Below are 17,890 nucleotides of genomic sequence, written 5' to 3'. Positions count from 1 at the left end.
GTCATTTGACTTCTCGAAGATTCAGCTCCCTCCTCTGTTAATAATAATATTGAGCTAATTAATTTATTGTAATGATTAAATTAAATAATGTTTTAAAACATTAGCACAGTGCCTAGCACATATTACATTGACCTCTTTTTAATGTTCTAATTAGGCACCTTTAGAGATTCACACAGCTATGCTTGCCTTGGACCAATTTCAGGAGAACTACGGTCGCAAGACAAATATTGGGTAACATTCTTTGTTTGAAATAACTTTTTCCTTTTTTCTTTGTTATAAAACAGTATTTCAGTTTATGAAAACATATTTGATGTTATAATTATAGTTAAATTCAAGTGTACTGTTTAAAATGCATGCATGTGCATGAATTTAGTACCCAAACCAAAAATGATACAATGTGCAATTTGTATTTACTGTTGAAAAGGACACATTATTTTTACATAATTATTTAAAAGTAAATGGAAGCATGTGTAACATTGTTAGTTGGAAAAAAATGATATTTGTCCTTAAATGTTATGAACATTATTAGATGACACTTAAATAAATGTTCTAATATAATACTGACAAAAAAACAGTATTTCAGAAATTATAGTTTAAAACATTTAAAAAGTAATTAAGCATCTTAAAATTGCAACACCAGTAGGTACCCCAAACTATAGAAACATTTTTTATGACTTCCTGGTCTTCCTAGTGAGAGTAGAGAGATTAATTTATAAAATTGGAATTACATTAAATAAGACTTTTCCCATTTTTAATTCTTCAAAAGCTACAACTTTTTAAAATGAAAAATATGATATTAATTCAGTTATGAAATCCATTACATAATTTTTCTCTTTCTAGCCTATTAAGTCAGAAGTATTGTTCTTAGATGAGCATGATTTTAAGTAATGTAGTTGTGAGCCAGTGTTCAAGTCAGTAAAGCACTTGTGCTTCTACCTGTTAGTAAAATTCCACATTTTTCTACATATATCTTAGATTTGAATATGATCTATTGTTTATTGCATTTGAGAAAACTGAATTTGAGGTGCTTTGTTTTGAACCCTAGATGCAAAAATGATGTAGAAGAGCTGTTGAAACTAGCATCATCTATAAGGGAAACCTTGGAAGAGAAGGTGAGTATTGAAAATTACAGCTATCAAAGTGTAACATATAAATGTTCTGTATATAAATTTTCTCTTAACCTTCAAATCCAAACTTTGCTACTTATTGATTCTGACAGGAGACAAGTTACTTGGCTGCATTCTGTTTTAATTTATAAATTTATAAAATGTTAACATGCCTCAGAGAGTTCTTGTGTATAATAGATAATTTAATCTTTTAAGGTACTTAGAACAGTATGTGGCATATAGTAATTTGAAATTGTCACTGCTCTCTATTTTTTTTTTGTTTTTTTTGTTTGTTTTTTTTACAAAATAGTTGCTCTCTATTTTTAGTATTACTATTTTCTCTTCTGATTTACTTGGTTTGTTAAATCGAAATATATGTAAACTACTATATAAACTCATTAGCTTTCCTATATATAAATTGTCTCTTTTATAAGTTATATATTCATATCTCTTAATTGCATTTTGCATATCATGTGTGGACATATCACCTGGAAAATGGTTTTTTTCATGTTACGGTGCCAGTGCCTGCTGGCCAACAGTTTCATTGTAGCAGATATAAATGTAGCAATGTTTGTGCAGTTATTTGAAAATTATGTTGTTTATGTTGTTACTTTATAAAAATGAAGGAGAAATGAAAGTCTTAACATTAATAAGAATAATATCTCATATTTTATGTAATTAAAGAAGAAAAAAATAAGTGTACTGAAAACAGTGAATCACTAGTCATAAATGAAAGCCCTTTTATTGCATGTAGAGTGGTTAGAAAAATGTCTGAAAGGTTAAGAACCTTATGATTTCACTCATGTAGAATATCAAACAAAAAAACAAATGAATAAACAAAAACAGACTCTTAGATATACTTTTAATCTACCACTTAGAGCACAAACTGATAGCTAGCTCCTCATCATTTATATGGGTCATTTTATTTTCATTTATCTTTTTTCAAGGTTTTTCCATAGTTTTCTTAAAACTTTTTTTACAAATTCTGGTTCTTTCTAAATATTGACAGACATCACAGAACTGTTATTTAACAAAACCTCTAGATGTTAGATATTTCATTTAATTCTAAATGGTGTGTTTGTGTCACATAAAGAGTAAAAAAGCAAAAATGGCAGGTACTGATAAAGAGAAATATGTACTGCTTGGGAAACTAACATTCAACTGGGTCTTTTATTGTAAGATTAGAACTTTTTTTAGGACTTAAAAACTGTTTTAATGTTTTCATTGATTTTTAGAGAGAGAGGAAAGGAGAGGGAAAGTTAGAAACATCTTTGAAAAACAGCCATTCTGCTGCCTCCTGCACACCCTTACTGGGGGTCAGGCCTGCAACCTGGTCATGTGACTGACTCAGAATCATATTGGTAACCTTCTGTTGCATGGGATGACACTTAATCCACTGAGCCACAGAGGCTGGGCAGGACTTTAAAACTATTTAGTTAGAGAAACTGAGTGGCTTTTTTTGAAGTTTAGCTATAAAAAATTCTCACATTAAGTAATTGAAGGTTTGAATGTACTATGTGAATACTGTTAATACTGTGGTCTTTCCTGGCTTTTGTTTCAGCCTGAAGTAAATGCTGACGTTGTACGTTGGCTCTCTTGGACTGCTCAAGGCTTTTTACCCCCACTTGCTGCAGCAGTAGGAGGTGTTGCCAGCCAAGAAGTATTGAAATCTGTGACAGGAAAGTTTTCTCCTTTGTGCCAGTGGGTTAGTTCTGTATTTTAGTATTGTTTTATATTTAAGGTTGAATTATCCATCTATACAATGAATTTCTGTTAGGAATTTTTGTATTAATATATTATAAAAGCAACCTTACAATATTTTTTGATGCATGAGAGAGATCTGATATGCTACCAAAACTTAATTCTGTGATTGAAACTGATATGATCATATATTGAGGCTGTTGGATTATAACCCAGAGTTGCATTCTAGGATATATTTCCCTCATTTGTGACAGTTAGGGTATGAATTTTCTATCCTTATATTTAGTCTCCTGTATTATTAGGTTAGCATTCATGGACTCTCAGGATTTGAACTTGTTCTGAAATTATGACTTCCTAGCTCATTTCCTCTATAGTGTATGCAATTATAAGTGACATATAATATCCCGCAAGCTGGAAAATAAATGTAGAATAGGTACTTATCAAACAGTAATCAAGGATGTACATGAGGTGGTGCCATCCTATATAATAAAAGCCCAGCGACCAAAACAGTGGAACGACCAGAGACCAGAACCACCACGGCCCCTCACTGGGGCTGGCTCTGCCCCCCTGCAAGTGGTTAGGGGCGATCAAGCAGGCAGGCGAGCGGTTAGGGAGCGATCAGGCAAGCAGGCGAGCGGTTAGGGGTGATGAGACAGGCAGGCAGAGCACCACAATCCATCGCCTCAAAGAGGGAGACCCAGGCTGCCCACCATAGCCTGCGGGAGGGATGCTCGGCGGCTGTGATGAAAGGCGCTGGCAGCGGTGGAAGCTGCAGGGCAGGGCTGGCACCATGGCGGCTCCTGAGCGGGCATGGCGCCTGCAGCCTGGCCCAGGCCCTAGGTTGCAGCCTCCGCCCACGGCTTCTGCAGGTCTGGACTGCCACTCCTGCTATGATGCCTGGGCAGATCCTGGACCCTTCTAAGACTGTGGGCTCTCTGCCAGGACTCGGCCCCCTGACTGGACTCCCAGCTCGGACCTGACAGCAGAAGAGCTGAAATATGCTGACATCCACAACAATGGGGCCATGATCACCCCTTTGCACTTCCTGGAGGTGAAACTGGGCAAGAGGCCGCAACCTGTGAAAAGTGGGCTAGACGAGGAGTGGAGGAGGAAAAGGTGCCAGGCAAAGAACAAAGTGGCGGCAGTCCGATGCTGGAACAAAAAGGAGTGGATGGAGTTTCTGCAGTGGGAATCTGAGTGGTTAGAGCTCATGAATGCAGAGCTGAAAACCCAGATGGAGGAGCTGAAGCAGGAGCAGCAGCAGCTCATCCTGATGCTCAACCGGCATCGCCCCATCTGCATCATCAGGACCAACAGTGTTAAGACCCCCAACTAAGAAGGCAACCCACTGCTGGAGCAGCTGGAGAAGAAGTGATCATGGGCTGGGAGGAGGAGGAGATGGGGAGACGAAGGAGGAGGAGGGTCCCAGAGGGCTCTTCCTTGCTGCATGAAAAACTCTTCAATGAGGCTCAGCACAGCCAGCATCGGCCAGGCTTTTTTGTGAAACTCAGATCAGCCACACCAGGGGAAGAAACCCAGGCTGATGAAACCCAGGACCAAGCGCTAAAACCAAAGTAGTCCTGAGAGGGGGCTGTTCTGCCTGGGGCAGGGTTGCAGGGGGCAGGACAGAGGCTCTGGGCCGGAGAGATGCCCAACCGGGCAGCTGTGGACACTTCTCCAGCATCTCCACCAGGGCACCCACCCAAAGGACCTCCGAGCAGTCAGGAAAAGCCATGAGTTGGAACCAAAATTAGGCTGAGTATGGAACTCAGAGGGAAACTGCAGTCTGCCTGCCCCCAGCCCTGACCCTGACCCTGACACAAGGCTGGAGAAGGGCACAGTGCCAGACCCTGCTGTACCCACCCACCGTGGTCCAGCTCAGTCCTGCCCAGGGTGGCAGCCGGGGCACACCCTCGCCGGCCCTGCTGGAGTTGCTGTGGGCATGAGACATGGGCACCCTTCCAAAGTACATACTCACTGAATGTTTATAGACTGGCTGTCCTGACAGGGCTCTCAACTGCACATGTTTTTTATACTTTTTAAAAATATTTTTTATTAAAAAAAAAAATATTTTATGCAAGCAATATGTAAATGGATTTCTATAATCACTCAATGTGATACAGTATAAATATGCTATGGTTTGTTTGTTACGAACAGATACGCATCAGTTATGGCCGGTGCTTGTAACTTCTAAGTACTGTAGTCTGGGTGTTGGGGGTGGCAGGGGCAGGGGTGCGGTGCATTTCCATACTGGTAAACCCTTCATAGTATTCAGTTCTGTGTCGCTCAGTAAACATTACTCTTAAAAGAGAGAGAGAGAGAGAGAGAGAGAGAGAGAGAGGCCCAGGCTACCTGGCCGGGGTTGCTTCGGCGGGTGGGCAGGGCCTGCCTCTGCAGGGTGATCGATCTGGGGGCCCTTCCCTCGCTTGCCCCACAGAGGGAGGCCCAGGCCACCGGCCAGCGACGCTCGCTGGCGAGTGTGTGGGGCCAGCCAGTGTTCGCACCCTATGCCTGTCACCTGCAGAGGGAGGCAACTGGCGGCAGGGGACAGCACTGCAGAGATGGCAAGCAGGGACGGGGGCGGGGCAAGCTGCCAACAGCCAGGGAAGAAAAGCCCGGATAGGCCCTGATGTCAGGCCAGGCCTAGGGACCCTACCCAAGGGGTCCCGGATTGCAAGAGGGTGCAGGCCAGGCTGAGGGACCCCCGACCCCGCTCCCGAGTGCACGAATTTTGGGGCACCCGGGCCTCTAGTAAGAATATAAGACCCCAAAGAGGCATTGGGCAGTTGAAGCTTATATGCCATCTGGACAAACGAGAGGGAGGCAGGGGCCTGGGATTTCAAAGGGAAAGCAGGCAATTTATATAAATAGATGAAAAAGATCAAACATATAGTAAACAAATTCTGGCTGGGATACAGAGGGAAGTTCACCAAACAGGCTTTGCTAGATTCCTACCTTGTTGCCACATTTATGTTGCTAAGGTGATGCTCCCTTCCTTTCAGCAGGTTTTTCTATTTGAACTCTTTTAGGTAGGTGAAATGAGAGGGTCAAAGGATCTTTTTAAGTCTTTAATAACCAGCTTAAAATCAAATTCCCAAAAGGCATATTTTGGGGTGGCAAAACTTTGTTCCTCTTCATTACTTATTCAGATGTAGCTAAAATTAAATGGGACTTCCAGAGTTTTTATGTAGTTATAGAAAATAGATTTGGAGGTGAAGTTTTCTTTTGTTTGTTAAAACAAACATCTTTAAGATGGCTAAATTACATGAATCAAATTATATCTTTTAACAGATCCTTCAGGTTTACTCATTGCTTTAATGAAAGAATACAGGAGTGTATATATAAAAACAATTACATTTTGAATCTATTATTTTATTCTATATTGGTATTTTATTATTTTTCTTAATTATTAAATAACTACAGAAGAGAACTACTTTTTCTCTTAAGTTCTATACATAGTAAGTTATTTTTTTATCTTCTACTTTAAGTTATACATTGAAGCAGCAGATATTGTCGAGTTCCTAAGCAAACCGGAACGGGAAGAATTTCTCCCACGGTAATACTGGGATTTCTGTTGTTTTTTTCTTATTTGTATATTTGTAATAGGCAACCAGATTAAAAGAGCTTTTTTTAACATGTAGTTGTTTTAAATTAAATGTCTTTTCTGAAACCTAGCCCATTTGCTTCTGCAGTCATTTCCCTTTTTAGAGGTGACATGTCATAATGCCATATGTCTTTACCACTTTATAAATTATATATTTTTATGAGAATGGTTAGCATTCAAAATACCACTCTGTTGAACAGTTGCTATCTGCAGCTTTTATTTGTATCAGTGATTCACCTTTTTGAGTCACAAATCTCTGAGAATCTGATTAAAGCTTATGGATTCATTCGCTCCAAAATCACATACCCCAAAAGTTCTGCCTTCAATTTAAACTACTTTAAGTTTGTGTCAACAATGAAACTAATCTTAATGTTTTAAATGCCTTTCTGTTTTCTTTGCTATGTTCTTTTCTTCAGAGGAGATAGATATGATGCCTTACGAGCCTGCATTGGAGACACTTTGTGTCAGAAGCTACAAAATTTGAATATCTTCTTAGTAAGTATAATAATGATGAAAATAAATAGTACATTCAAACTGCTATTATATATCATCAAGTAAATTTATTAAAGCAAATTTGACTATAAAATGAGTAGTTTCTAACATAGTAGACATTCAGTAAATCTTTAGAACAGGAGTTTACAGACTGTGGCTGGCAAACCAAATCCATCTTCCTACTTGTTAATAAAGTTTCATTGGAGCACATTCACTTATTATTGTCTAGAATTTCTTTTCTGCTACAATACTAGTTTGACAGAGACCATATGGAGTGAAGCTGAAAATATTTGCTGTTTGGCCCTTTACAGAAAATATTTGCCAACCCCTGATCTAAGGAATTAATACATTTAAGATGAAAATATGTGTATTATAGTTTTGAACATTCCATAATTTCTAGAAATACATTAAAATTGGTTGGGTGTTTGTTTGTTTTTTGTGTTTCTTTTTTCTCTCTCACCAAATGGAGGAATATGGAGGTGCATTCTATCTTTCTTAAATTACTAGAGAATCTTTTTTATTAAAATACTAGAGGCCCAGTGCATGGATTTGTGCACCCATGGGGTCCTGCAGCCTGGCCTGCGCCCTCTTGTAATGTGGGACCCCTCGGGGGATGTAGTAGTGCACAAAGCAGCAGGTGGCCAGGGAGGAGCCTGAGCCCAGACCGGGCACTGCACCGCTTTTGCTCATCCCCGCCCCGCTGCTCCTGCTGCTGCCACCACTCAGTAGTGCTACTGTGGAGGCGGGAGAGGCTCATGCCATCGCAGTTGTGCTTGTCAGCCATGAGCCCGGCATCTGGAGCCCCGTGTCTGGCGTCTGTCAGTCAGCTGAGCGGCGCTCCCACTGTGGGAGCGCACTGACCACCATAGGGCTGCTCCTGCATTGAGTGTCAGTGTGTGTCATAGCAACTGGTCACTTAGGGTTTTATATATATACAAGATTCGTGCACTGGGGGAGGGGGTCCCTCAGCCCGGCCTGTGTCCTCTTGCAGCCTGGGACCCCACTGCCTGCAGTGGAGGTGGGAGAGGCTCCTGCCACCACTGCTGCGCTCACCAGCTGTGAGTCTGGCTTCTGGCTGAGTGGCGCTCCCCCTATGGGAGTACACTGACCACTAGGGGGCAGCTCATGCGTTGAGTGTCTGCCCCCTGCTGGTCAGTGCGCGTCATAGTGACTGGTCGTTCCGCCGTTTGGTTGGTTTGCATATTACGCTTTTATTATATGGGATAGATTGCACTGATGATTTTTGCTGTTTGTTTTTAGCTTATATTTAAAAAAGGAGCTCACTATTTGGCTTTCCTTGGAATTTTAAAATGTTTTCTCTTTGAAGGAAAGGCAGATATTGTGCTTTTTCTTACTTTTTTTAAAATTATATATTTTATTCATGTTTTTAAATTTTATTTTATTGTTTAAGGTATTACAAATAGTACATATGTCTCCTTTCCCCCCCCCATTGACCTCCCTTCAGCCTCCCTTACCCCCCGGCACTTGCCCTCACCGCCGCCCGCTGCCCGCCCACCCCCCCCACACTCCAGTGTCTTGCATCTGTTGGTTTTGCTTATATGCATGCATACAAGTCCTTTGGTTGATCTCTTACCCGCCCCCCCTCCCCCAACCATCCCCTACCTCTCGCTGTAGTTTGACAGTCTTACTTTGGTTTATACCTTTTTTTTATTTTCTGTAACTGAGACACTTAATAATGGCATCATAAACCAGTTAAAACTTTAAACTAAAATAATCAAACATGTTAAAGTTATTTTTAAAGTGTTTATTGTGAGTTATTGTGCATTTGATGAAAATTATTATGAAATTGCTCTTTAGTAAGTAGAAGCTTTGATTTTATTTACTTTGATATATTTTTCTTCTCCATAGGTAGGATGTGGAGCCATAGGCTGTGAAATGTTAAAAAATTTTGCTTTACTTGGTGTTGGCACAAGCAAAGAGAAGGGAATGGTAAGACAAAAATCTTTGAGAGTTAAAGTGTATACATATTTTTTTTGGTGTCCACTTTTTTTTATATATATATTTTATTGATTTTTTATAGGGAGGAAGGGAGAGAGATAGTTAGAAACATCAATGAAAGAGAAACATCGATCAGCTGCCTCCTGCACATCTCCTCCTGAGGATGTGCCTGCAACCCAGGTACATGCCCTTGACCGGAATCGAACCCGGGACCTTTCAGTCCGCAGGCCGACGCTCTATCCGCTGAGCCAAACCGGTTTCGGCAGGTGTCCACTTTTGAACTGCATAGATCTGAAGTATTGAATTTTGAGGATAGGTTAAGCTAGAAATTGAAAGATTCTGATTCTACTGTGACCACTTGTCAAAATTTATGCAACCCCGTGGCAAAATGCTTTAATTCTTTGCTCCTAAATTTCATTCTTTAATACTGTGCAGCTGATATCTGTACAACCTACCTCATAATGTTATTATGAAGATCAAATGTGAAAGAGCTTTGGAAACTTTAAAGTATATAAATATTGTTATTATTTTATTAGATACTAGTTAATTATTAAGTAAATCTTAAAAATAGGAGGAACTAACATTAGGAAGACTAATCAGATATAATTTCAGTTAGTGATTATCAAAAGAAGGAAATAATATAGACTTGTGTATACAATTTAAATTCTTAAGACTATAAGTGTGAGTTACTTGGGAAGCCATGTCATATATTTTAATAAAAATATATTTCAAATTAAGATGTAAACTAGCTTCCCAGAGTATTGACTTCAGATTTATCATGGTGACTAATAGCGAATAATTTTATAGTTAATTAAACTTGGCTTATTGTTTCACTCAAAGAGGTTATTCGTTATTCCTGCTCAGTATTTCTAAATGTTGTATTCTACAAGCTGCTATTAATTCTAGTGGTTTTAAAATACATTTCTCAAAAAAAAAATACTTGGTTGCATGCATTTGGCAATCCCCTGAATACTTTTAACTTCTTGTAAATTCACAATGCATAGCTATATATATATAAAAGCCTAAGCGACTGTTATGACTGGTCGACCAAATGACCAGTCAACCAGTTGCTATGACACGCACTAACCACCAGGGGGAAGATGCTCAACGCAGGAGCTTCCCCCTGGTGGTCAGTGTGCTCCCACAGCTAACCTCCTGTGTCCAACCATCCTCCCACAGTCTCTCCCCGCCCCTGGCCAGCCAACCTTCCAGCTCCAATCAGCCCGATCGGGACTGGGTGAGATAGGCCCCAATTGGCCCTGATCACCGGCCAAGCAAGGGATCCCACCCGTGCACAGATTCGTGCACTAGGCCTCTAGTTAGCATATAAAGATTAGAAAAAGAGTTTCAGTAAACAAACCTACTGACTTCAGGTAACAAAACAAGGTATTAATTGGGACAGATTTTTATCTTATTGCAAAGACATCGACTTGCTGTGTAAAAAAGTTTTTTTAAGTCTTTACATAGGTAGCAAAACTAACTGAAAAGAAGGAAAGAGAAACAAGGTTCCAGGAAACAAAAGAGGAATTAATTCCTAAACTAAAAGTTGTGGTGACTTCTAAGCATTTGTCTTTTTCTTTTCTTTTCTTTTTTTATTTTTGTTGATTTTTATTTTTATTTTTATTTTTTTAAAAATATTTTTTATTGATTTTTTTTTTTACAGAGAGGAAGGGAGAGGAATAGAGAGTTAGAAACATCGATGAGAGAGAAACATCGATCAGCTGCCTCCTGCACACCCCCTACTGGGGATGTGCCCGCAACCAAGGTACATGCCCTTGACTGGAATCGAACCTGGGACCCTTCAGTCCGCAGGCCGACGCTCTATCCACTGAGCCAAACCAGTCAGGGCTTTTGTTGATTTTTAGAGAGAGAAAGTGAGAGAGAGGTGGGGGTCATCAATTTGTTGTTCCACCTGTTTATGTAATCATTGGTTGATTCTTGCCGACCAGAGATTGAACCTGCGACCTTGGTGCGTTTGGACAGTGCTCTAACCAACTGAATTACCAGGCCAAGGCCAACCATTTCTGTCTGGAATATTTGTCCAAAACATTAAATAGAAAGAGAAGTCACTCATGACAAATTAAAACACAGAGCATGCACCACACTGGTAAATGGGGTCCAAAATTATACAAAAATTTTAAGCAGAAAATTAATATAGCAAATTTAGGACCATTGAAACCTCTAGAGTTCTGACTAAAACAAATGCAAAACTGCATCATGACGATTCACAATAAAAAGTGATAATCAGCTAGGAAAAAAGTACCACCTAGAAAAACAATCAGCCAAGGAAAATGGAAAAATTAGTAATCTCTAAGTAATGTAGGTAATAGGAGTGCTACAGATAATAGAAAAATCTAGAGATAATAGAACAAACTTAAAAATGAAGTTAGAAATGATCAGAGATTAAAGTAAATAAATAAAAAGAGAAATGATCAAAGATAAAAAAGAGGAAAAGAAACTGGGAAAAGGCACTGAAATTTTTCACAAAAAGCTGAATAAGAACTTCTATATAGTAAGTGAGCTCAAAATTCAAATATAGCTGAAGTGAGAATTTATTGGAAATTGCATAGTCCAATGTAAGTGCAGAATTTCCATAGAGAATGAGGAAGAGACAGTTTCCAAGGATAATGGCAAAAGTTTTAATTTTGGATGATAAGTGCATGATGCATTATGCAGATGATATGTTATAGAGTTGTATACTTGAAATTTGGTTTTATTAATGTCATTTCAATAAATTCAATTTTAAAAAGTAAACATAAAGTAATGAAAACTGAGATATGGACAACAACCACCAAAATGAAAAGAGACAAGTGTGTTCAAACAAATCAAAGGCAAAGAGAAAAAGAGAAATTACCTAATAGACTTCTCATCAACAAGAAATGCATACCTATGCCCTGGCTGGTGTGCTCAGTTAGTTGAGTGTCAGTCACTGATTCAGTTACTAGTTAGGGCACATGGCCGGGTTACAAGCTCATTCCCCAGTAGGGGGCTGCAGGAGGCAGTCAATGGATGTTCCTCGCATCAATGTTTCTCTCTTTAAAAATCAATAAAAACATTTTTTTTTAAAGAAATGCAGCCCTAACCGGTTTGGCTCAGTGGATAGAGCATCGGCCTGCGGACTGGGGGGTCCCAGGTTGGATTCCGGTCAAGGGCATGTACCTTGGTTGTGGGCACATCCCCAGTAGGGAGTGTGCAGGAGGCAGTTGTTCGATGTTTCTCTCTCATCGATGTTTCTAGCTCCCTACACATCCCCAGTAGGGAGTGTGCAGGAGGCAGTTGTTCGATGTTTCTCTCTCATCGATGTTTCTAGCTCTCTATCCCTCTCCCTTCCTCTCTGTAAAAAAAAAAGTCAATAAAATGTATTTTAAAAAAAAAAGAAAAGAAAAACAAATGCACACCTAAAGATAGGGAATCAGATCTTCACAGTGCAAGGTCAAATTACTATCAACCCAGATTTCTGTACCCAGCTAATTATCCTTCAAGACAAGTAAAGATATTTGACAAGTAAAATGATGAAAAACTATCACTTACTGGTTCTCACTGAAAGAATTATTATATAACATGAACAATTCATGAAGCAAGGATAAGCAGAGACATTTGTCAATATCTTAGACCGACTTTTAAAGCCTTTAAAATATTATCTGATTTGGAAGTGGATGGTTAAAAATAAGTAAAATGTTCATTTATTACATGGAAAATAGAAGGGAGACTTTAGATATCCTCTAATTGTCCAGAAGCAAGATATTTTAATTAATTTTAGATAAATCACATATGCATGTTTAAATTTTGAATTTAATCACATAAAAGTAAATGTTTAACTTGCTTGATCTGTTCCTTTGCTAAGCATTAATTATAATTAAGTTTAAGTATAAAAGAGTAGTAATGGTAATCAATTTTGAATATTTGTATTCATATAATTTTTACTAGCCAAAATAATTTAGAATAATGGTGGGAGTTGTTTCAGTCATCCCGAGAAAAACAAAATAGATTTAAACTTATTAGTTACATAATTTCAGCCATTGTCTTTTCTTGATATTAGGTTACAATTACAGATCCTGACTTGATAGAAAAATCTAACTTGAACAGGCAGTTCTTATTTCGTCCTCATCACATACAGGTATGTTGCTATGTGTTTCAAATTTAAATCATCTGTTGTGTTATACAAAACAGAAGAGAATTTCCTTTTAATATATAGAAAATGGTGCTTGACAAGCATAATATATTCTTTATTTATTAGAACCTCAAATTACCAAATAATGGGAATGATTATAGAGGAAACTATTTTTTAATATAAAAATTGGTTTTTCAATGATTTTGGATTGTTGTGAATTGTGTGTGGTATTTTTTTTCATTTTATAATCACCAAATTATGTCAACATGTTTTATTTTAGAAACTATATATATATATATATACATACACATACACACACACACACACACACACACACACACAGAAACATTTTCTCAATTTGAAGTGTTCAAATTTAGCACTTATTATTTTGTGCTGTATTGATTTTGTCTGATTAATATCCCTTTTTATTATAAAATAATGCTTTTCCATCTTTTTCATAGTGATCCAAATATTTAAGTCAGAAAAAGAAGCAGTTTAGTCAGTCAAGCAAATTTGCTTTTACTTTTGAAATTTTTTTTTTATTTTTTAATGACTCGTAATCATAGCTTAAGAATGTCATAAACAGAAAAGTAACTAAAGCAGGTGGCATAGTTAACGTAATTGACTCACTTATCCAAATATTAAGAACTAAATAACAGGGTCTTTCATGAACTATAAAATGTATGTCACAAAATTAATTTACTTAACTGTGCATTTAACTTAGAGAAGAACTTGGCCTATTTATTATTTTACTGAGTTCTAGCAAAGTTTCTGCTTTGTATGTATATTAACAGCACTGAGAAATAAAAGCATGTCAACTAAACAGTGTGAGAAGAGATAGAAATACCATATTAAAACTATGTTCATGTATTCAAACAGAATGGTCTATACACATTTAGTGTCAAAACCATTGTTTCCAAGTGAACTTTATTGACATTTAAAATGACACCAATAATCTTTAAAAAAAATAATGAATTATGTTTAGGGTACATTTTTTAAATAAAACTTGAAACATGTAATAATTTTTTTAAATATTTATATCCAAAAATAGTAAAATTTTTTAAAGATTTTATTCTCAAAGTGTTAAATTACCGTACGTTTGAGAGCTTATTTTATGTAGTTTGAATTTCTAATAAGGTACTGAATGTATTCTCATCTTTTTCTGGGCACTTAGCCAATTTATAACTAGGAAGAACAATGTGCTTTTAGTTGGACTTTTAACTAGTTGTTGTTTTTTAATTGATTTGAGAGAGAGAGAGAGAGAGAGAGAGAGAGAGAGAGAGAGAGAGAGAGAGGAACATCAGTTTGTTGTTCCTCTTATTTATGCATTCATTGGTTGACTCTTATATGTATCCTGACCAGGGATCCAACCTGCATCTGTGAGGTATCGGGAAGATGCTCTAATCAACTGAGCTGCCCGGACAGGGCCTAACTAATATTTCAAGAACTCTAAAGCATTTAGCTGTAAAAGAGGTTGTTTAAATTTCAATGTGTAAATTATTTAGGCTGCTGGGCACTATTAAATGTAGCCTGAATACAGTCTGAATGTAATTTCCACAAACTAAAACATGAACTTGATCTCATTCTCACCTCCATATATATTTTCCAGAGTGACAAGAATGTGTAAGTTCAATCATAGGCTGTCTTTTTCTGTTTAACATTTATTTCTTCTGTTTGTTGTTGTTTGTTTAGAAACCTAAAAGCTATACTGCTGCTGATGCCACCCTGAAAATAAATCCTCAAGTAAAAATAGATGCACACTTGAACAAAGTATGTCCAGCCACTGAGGCTATTTACAGTGATGAGTTCTATAATAAACAAGATATAATTATTACAGCATTAGATAATGTGGAAGCCAGGAGATATGTGGACAGGTATGTAATTGAAATTTGGGTTCATTGTCTTTATTTTTTTAATTTTTTAAATGCTTTTATTGATTTTAGTGAGAGGGAGAAAGAGAGACGTCAGTGTGAGAAACATCAATCAGCCGCCTCCTACATGCTCCCTCCATTCTAAATTAATGGAGCCGCAACCCAGGCATAGTCCTGACTAGGAATTGGACCTGCAATCATGCAAACTCTCAGTGCATGGGTTAGTGCTCAGCCAACAGAGCCACACTGGCCAGGGCATCATTGTATTTTTTGTTCGTTTTCACTTCTGTTTCCCATACCTATTTGTTGAAAAGTGACTTAATTTTTTAATTATTCTTTATGTTGCTAATATAATACTTCCCAAACCCTGTGATGATTTCTCATTATACCTAGGATAAAATTTAAAATCTTGAACATGGCCTCAATTTTTTTTATAGTGTCTGTCACTTACTTGCCCACCTCTCCACCTTAACATTTACCTATTCCTTCCTGGCTCCCCTTATTCCAGCTACACATTTTTTTTTCAATTCTTACAGAGCATTCAGCATTTCTTTAATTATTATTACTATAAATTCGTGCAAGGGGCTTGGCCCTCACAACTGTGGCGGCTGCCCTCAGCCCTCGCAGCCCTGGCTTCATCCAGAACGTCGTCTGGAAGGACGTCCAGAAGGTCATTCAGCTGTCCGGTCATATTACTCTTTTATTATTATTGATTTTTTTTACCTCAGAGACTTGCACATACTCTTCTTCAGCCTCAGGAAATTATGTTTATGTTTTCTTAAAACTCCTGATCCCAAATTTACCTATTTACTTCTCACCTACCTTTGTTTTTTTCTTCACCCTATAGTTGCAACATAAATGTCTTTCTTTAACTGCCAAATTCTAAATTAAAATATCCTATGGTAATCTTCTATAGCACTAAGCATTTTCCTTCATAGCACTTATTTTATTGATGCACATATTCATTTAATGTTTTTTTCCTCATTAAATCATTTATTTTGGAACCATTTATTTTCCCATCACTGTATCACTGGTGTTCAACACATGATGTCATTCAGTAAATATTAGTGAAATAAGAAGAATGAATGACTATAATGTGTACATCTTACATAATTTTTCTTACATTTTTATATGCCTCTTGAATGTTAGGGTGTTAGAGCAGATATATTAACAGAAAAATTTATCAGTTGAGAGTATAGTGGAAAATTTATTTTTCCTTCCATGGTCAGAAGAAGGAAAAATAACTTTAATAAATTGTATAGAATACAGGTATTATAAATATTTAAGAAGGTATAGTATTATTTGGAATTAAGAAAGTATTGAGAAGATACAGTGGGCTAGAACCTATAGCCAGAAAGTAACCAAAGAAGAAATAGGAAGCAAAAGTAGAAAGGATAACATAGCTAAAAGTTAACCTAATGGAAAACAAGCCCAAAATGTGGTGGTGGTGGTGGTAGAAGGTAGAGACAAAAATGACTAGATTGAACAACATAATTTGTTGGGGGAAGGGTACAGAAATGATTAATGGGTTGTTTGGTGGTAATGTATGTTTCCTAAAATATTATAGTTCAGTAGTGATCAGTGTGTGAAGTGGTCAGTAGACAGTGGTAGGATTTCCTCTGCCTGCATTGCTATTGCTTACTTTTGTGCTTGTTTCGTATTGTCTTTTCAAATAGCCGTTCTGTAGCAAATCTACGGCCCCTCCTGGATTCTGGAACAATGGGCACTAAGGGACACACTGAAGTTATTGTACCTCATTTGACCGAATCTTATAGTAGTCATGTAAGTGAACCAATTTTTTTAAGTAAATGTCTTTTCTTTATATCTCATCATTTTATTATCTTCATCAGTACACAAATTTGATTTAGCTTCTCTAATCCTGGTTTGATCTGCCAGTGATATTCATACATAAGTGTATGTACAATTTTAAAAATATATCTGAACTGATTTTTTTAAAATCAAAATTTTGGTTTGGAGTCTATTCTTTTGTTTACTGTTTATTTCTCAAAGCTGCTTGATTAGTTTTCTAACAACCATTCAACTGTAACTCATGAAATATTAGGGATCAAACTATATATATATAGGGGTTTTTTTTACTATAAATGATATAGAGATATAACTTTTTTAAACCCCTACAAGTAATCTTGATATACTGATGAAGCTGAAAATTACTGGCCTAAAAAATAATTGCAGGCTTTAGGATTTAAAGAAAGATCAACCTAAGTCGTAAAATTAAAAGAAGTATATATATATTTTTTCTTTTTGTTTTTTTTTCTCTTTTTTAAATAAGTATATTTTTTACATTTGTAAATATCCTTTATTTAATGAAAATGTTTAGCTTAGTAAAATTTCAAATATTTTATATTTTCTCATTTACTCTCATGAAATCAACGTTATATAATAAAAACATAGAAAACAAATTGAGGAATTTAATTTGATGGAAATTAGATGGAGGAAATCATGATATGTTGGTTGTTATGTTAGAAATTTTTCAAAGTAGAGAATATTATAAAATTCCAGAAGTTCCATTGATCCTCTTGTTCTATATCTTTCTCAAACCTTTTCCTGTCTTCTCTGACCTCATACTCAAAATTGGAATTTAATAATCTTCTGACTTACCTCTTTGGTTTATATTTTATGGTATTTCAAAAATCAACAAACTAAAATATAAATATCCATTAAAAAGAGACCAAGTGAGTAATTTACATTGGGTAAACAAATAAGCATAGGCAAAATGTACCCTCTACAGGATATAAAATTTTTTCAGTGGTTCCTTTTTATCTGAGACAGTATAGGCATTTGCCATTTACTTTACACACTTTCTACTCAAAGCTGTACCAAGCATCAAGGACATATTCATGTTCCCCAGTTTTTTTCTCCATGGAGAAACTCATGGTATGCTGAGCACTGTATTGGGGATTCTTGAATTACTTTTCATAATAGGGAGTAGTATAAAGTTTTAAATGTAACCTTGATTCTGGGAGGGGAAAAATTAGTTATATATGGTGGTCTTCCATGAGTGCTACATGGTGCCAAAAATGATCAT

The 17,890-nt window shown here is 36.9% G+C and overlaps 1 protein-coding gene and 1 pseudogene across 2 annotated transcripts in view; both read left to right on the top strand.

Moving 5' to 3' along the window:
* The window catches only part of UBA6 (ubiquitin like modifier activating enzyme 6), a 66,845-nt gene that overhangs the window by 29,476 nt on the left and 19,479 nt on the right, over positions 1–17,890 (top strand). For both annotated transcript variants that reach the window (XM_036335437.1, XM_036335429.1), the window contains exons 12-20: positions 155–231; positions 1,046–1,112; positions 2,668–2,811; positions 6,296–6,363; positions 6,828–6,906; positions 8,773–8,853; positions 12,902–12,979; positions 14,666–14,847; positions 16,521–16,626. In XM_036335437.1, coding sequence (XP_036191330.1) covers positions 155–231; positions 1,046–1,112; positions 2,668–2,811; positions 6,296–6,363; positions 6,828–6,906; positions 8,773–8,853; positions 12,902–12,979; positions 14,666–14,847; positions 16,521–16,626 — 882 coding nt within the window. The remainder of the gene's footprint in view (positions 1–154; positions 232–1,045; positions 1,113–2,667; positions 2,812–6,295; positions 6,364–6,827; positions 6,907–8,772; positions 8,854–12,901; positions 12,980–14,665; positions 14,848–16,520; positions 16,627–17,890) is intronic.
* On the top strand, positions 2,818–6,276 carry LOC118669321 (annotated as a pseudogene).

The sequence above is a fragment of the Myotis myotis genome, unplaced genomic scaffold, assembly GCF_014108235.1.
Source record: "Myotis myotis isolate mMyoMyo1 unplaced genomic scaffold, mMyoMyo1.p scaffold_m19_p_1, whole genome shotgun sequence".
Lineage (NCBI taxonomy): Eukaryota > Metazoa > Chordata > Mammalia > Chiroptera > Vespertilionidae > Myotis > Myotis myotis.
This window is presented reverse-complemented; position numbering and strand designations above follow the sequence as displayed.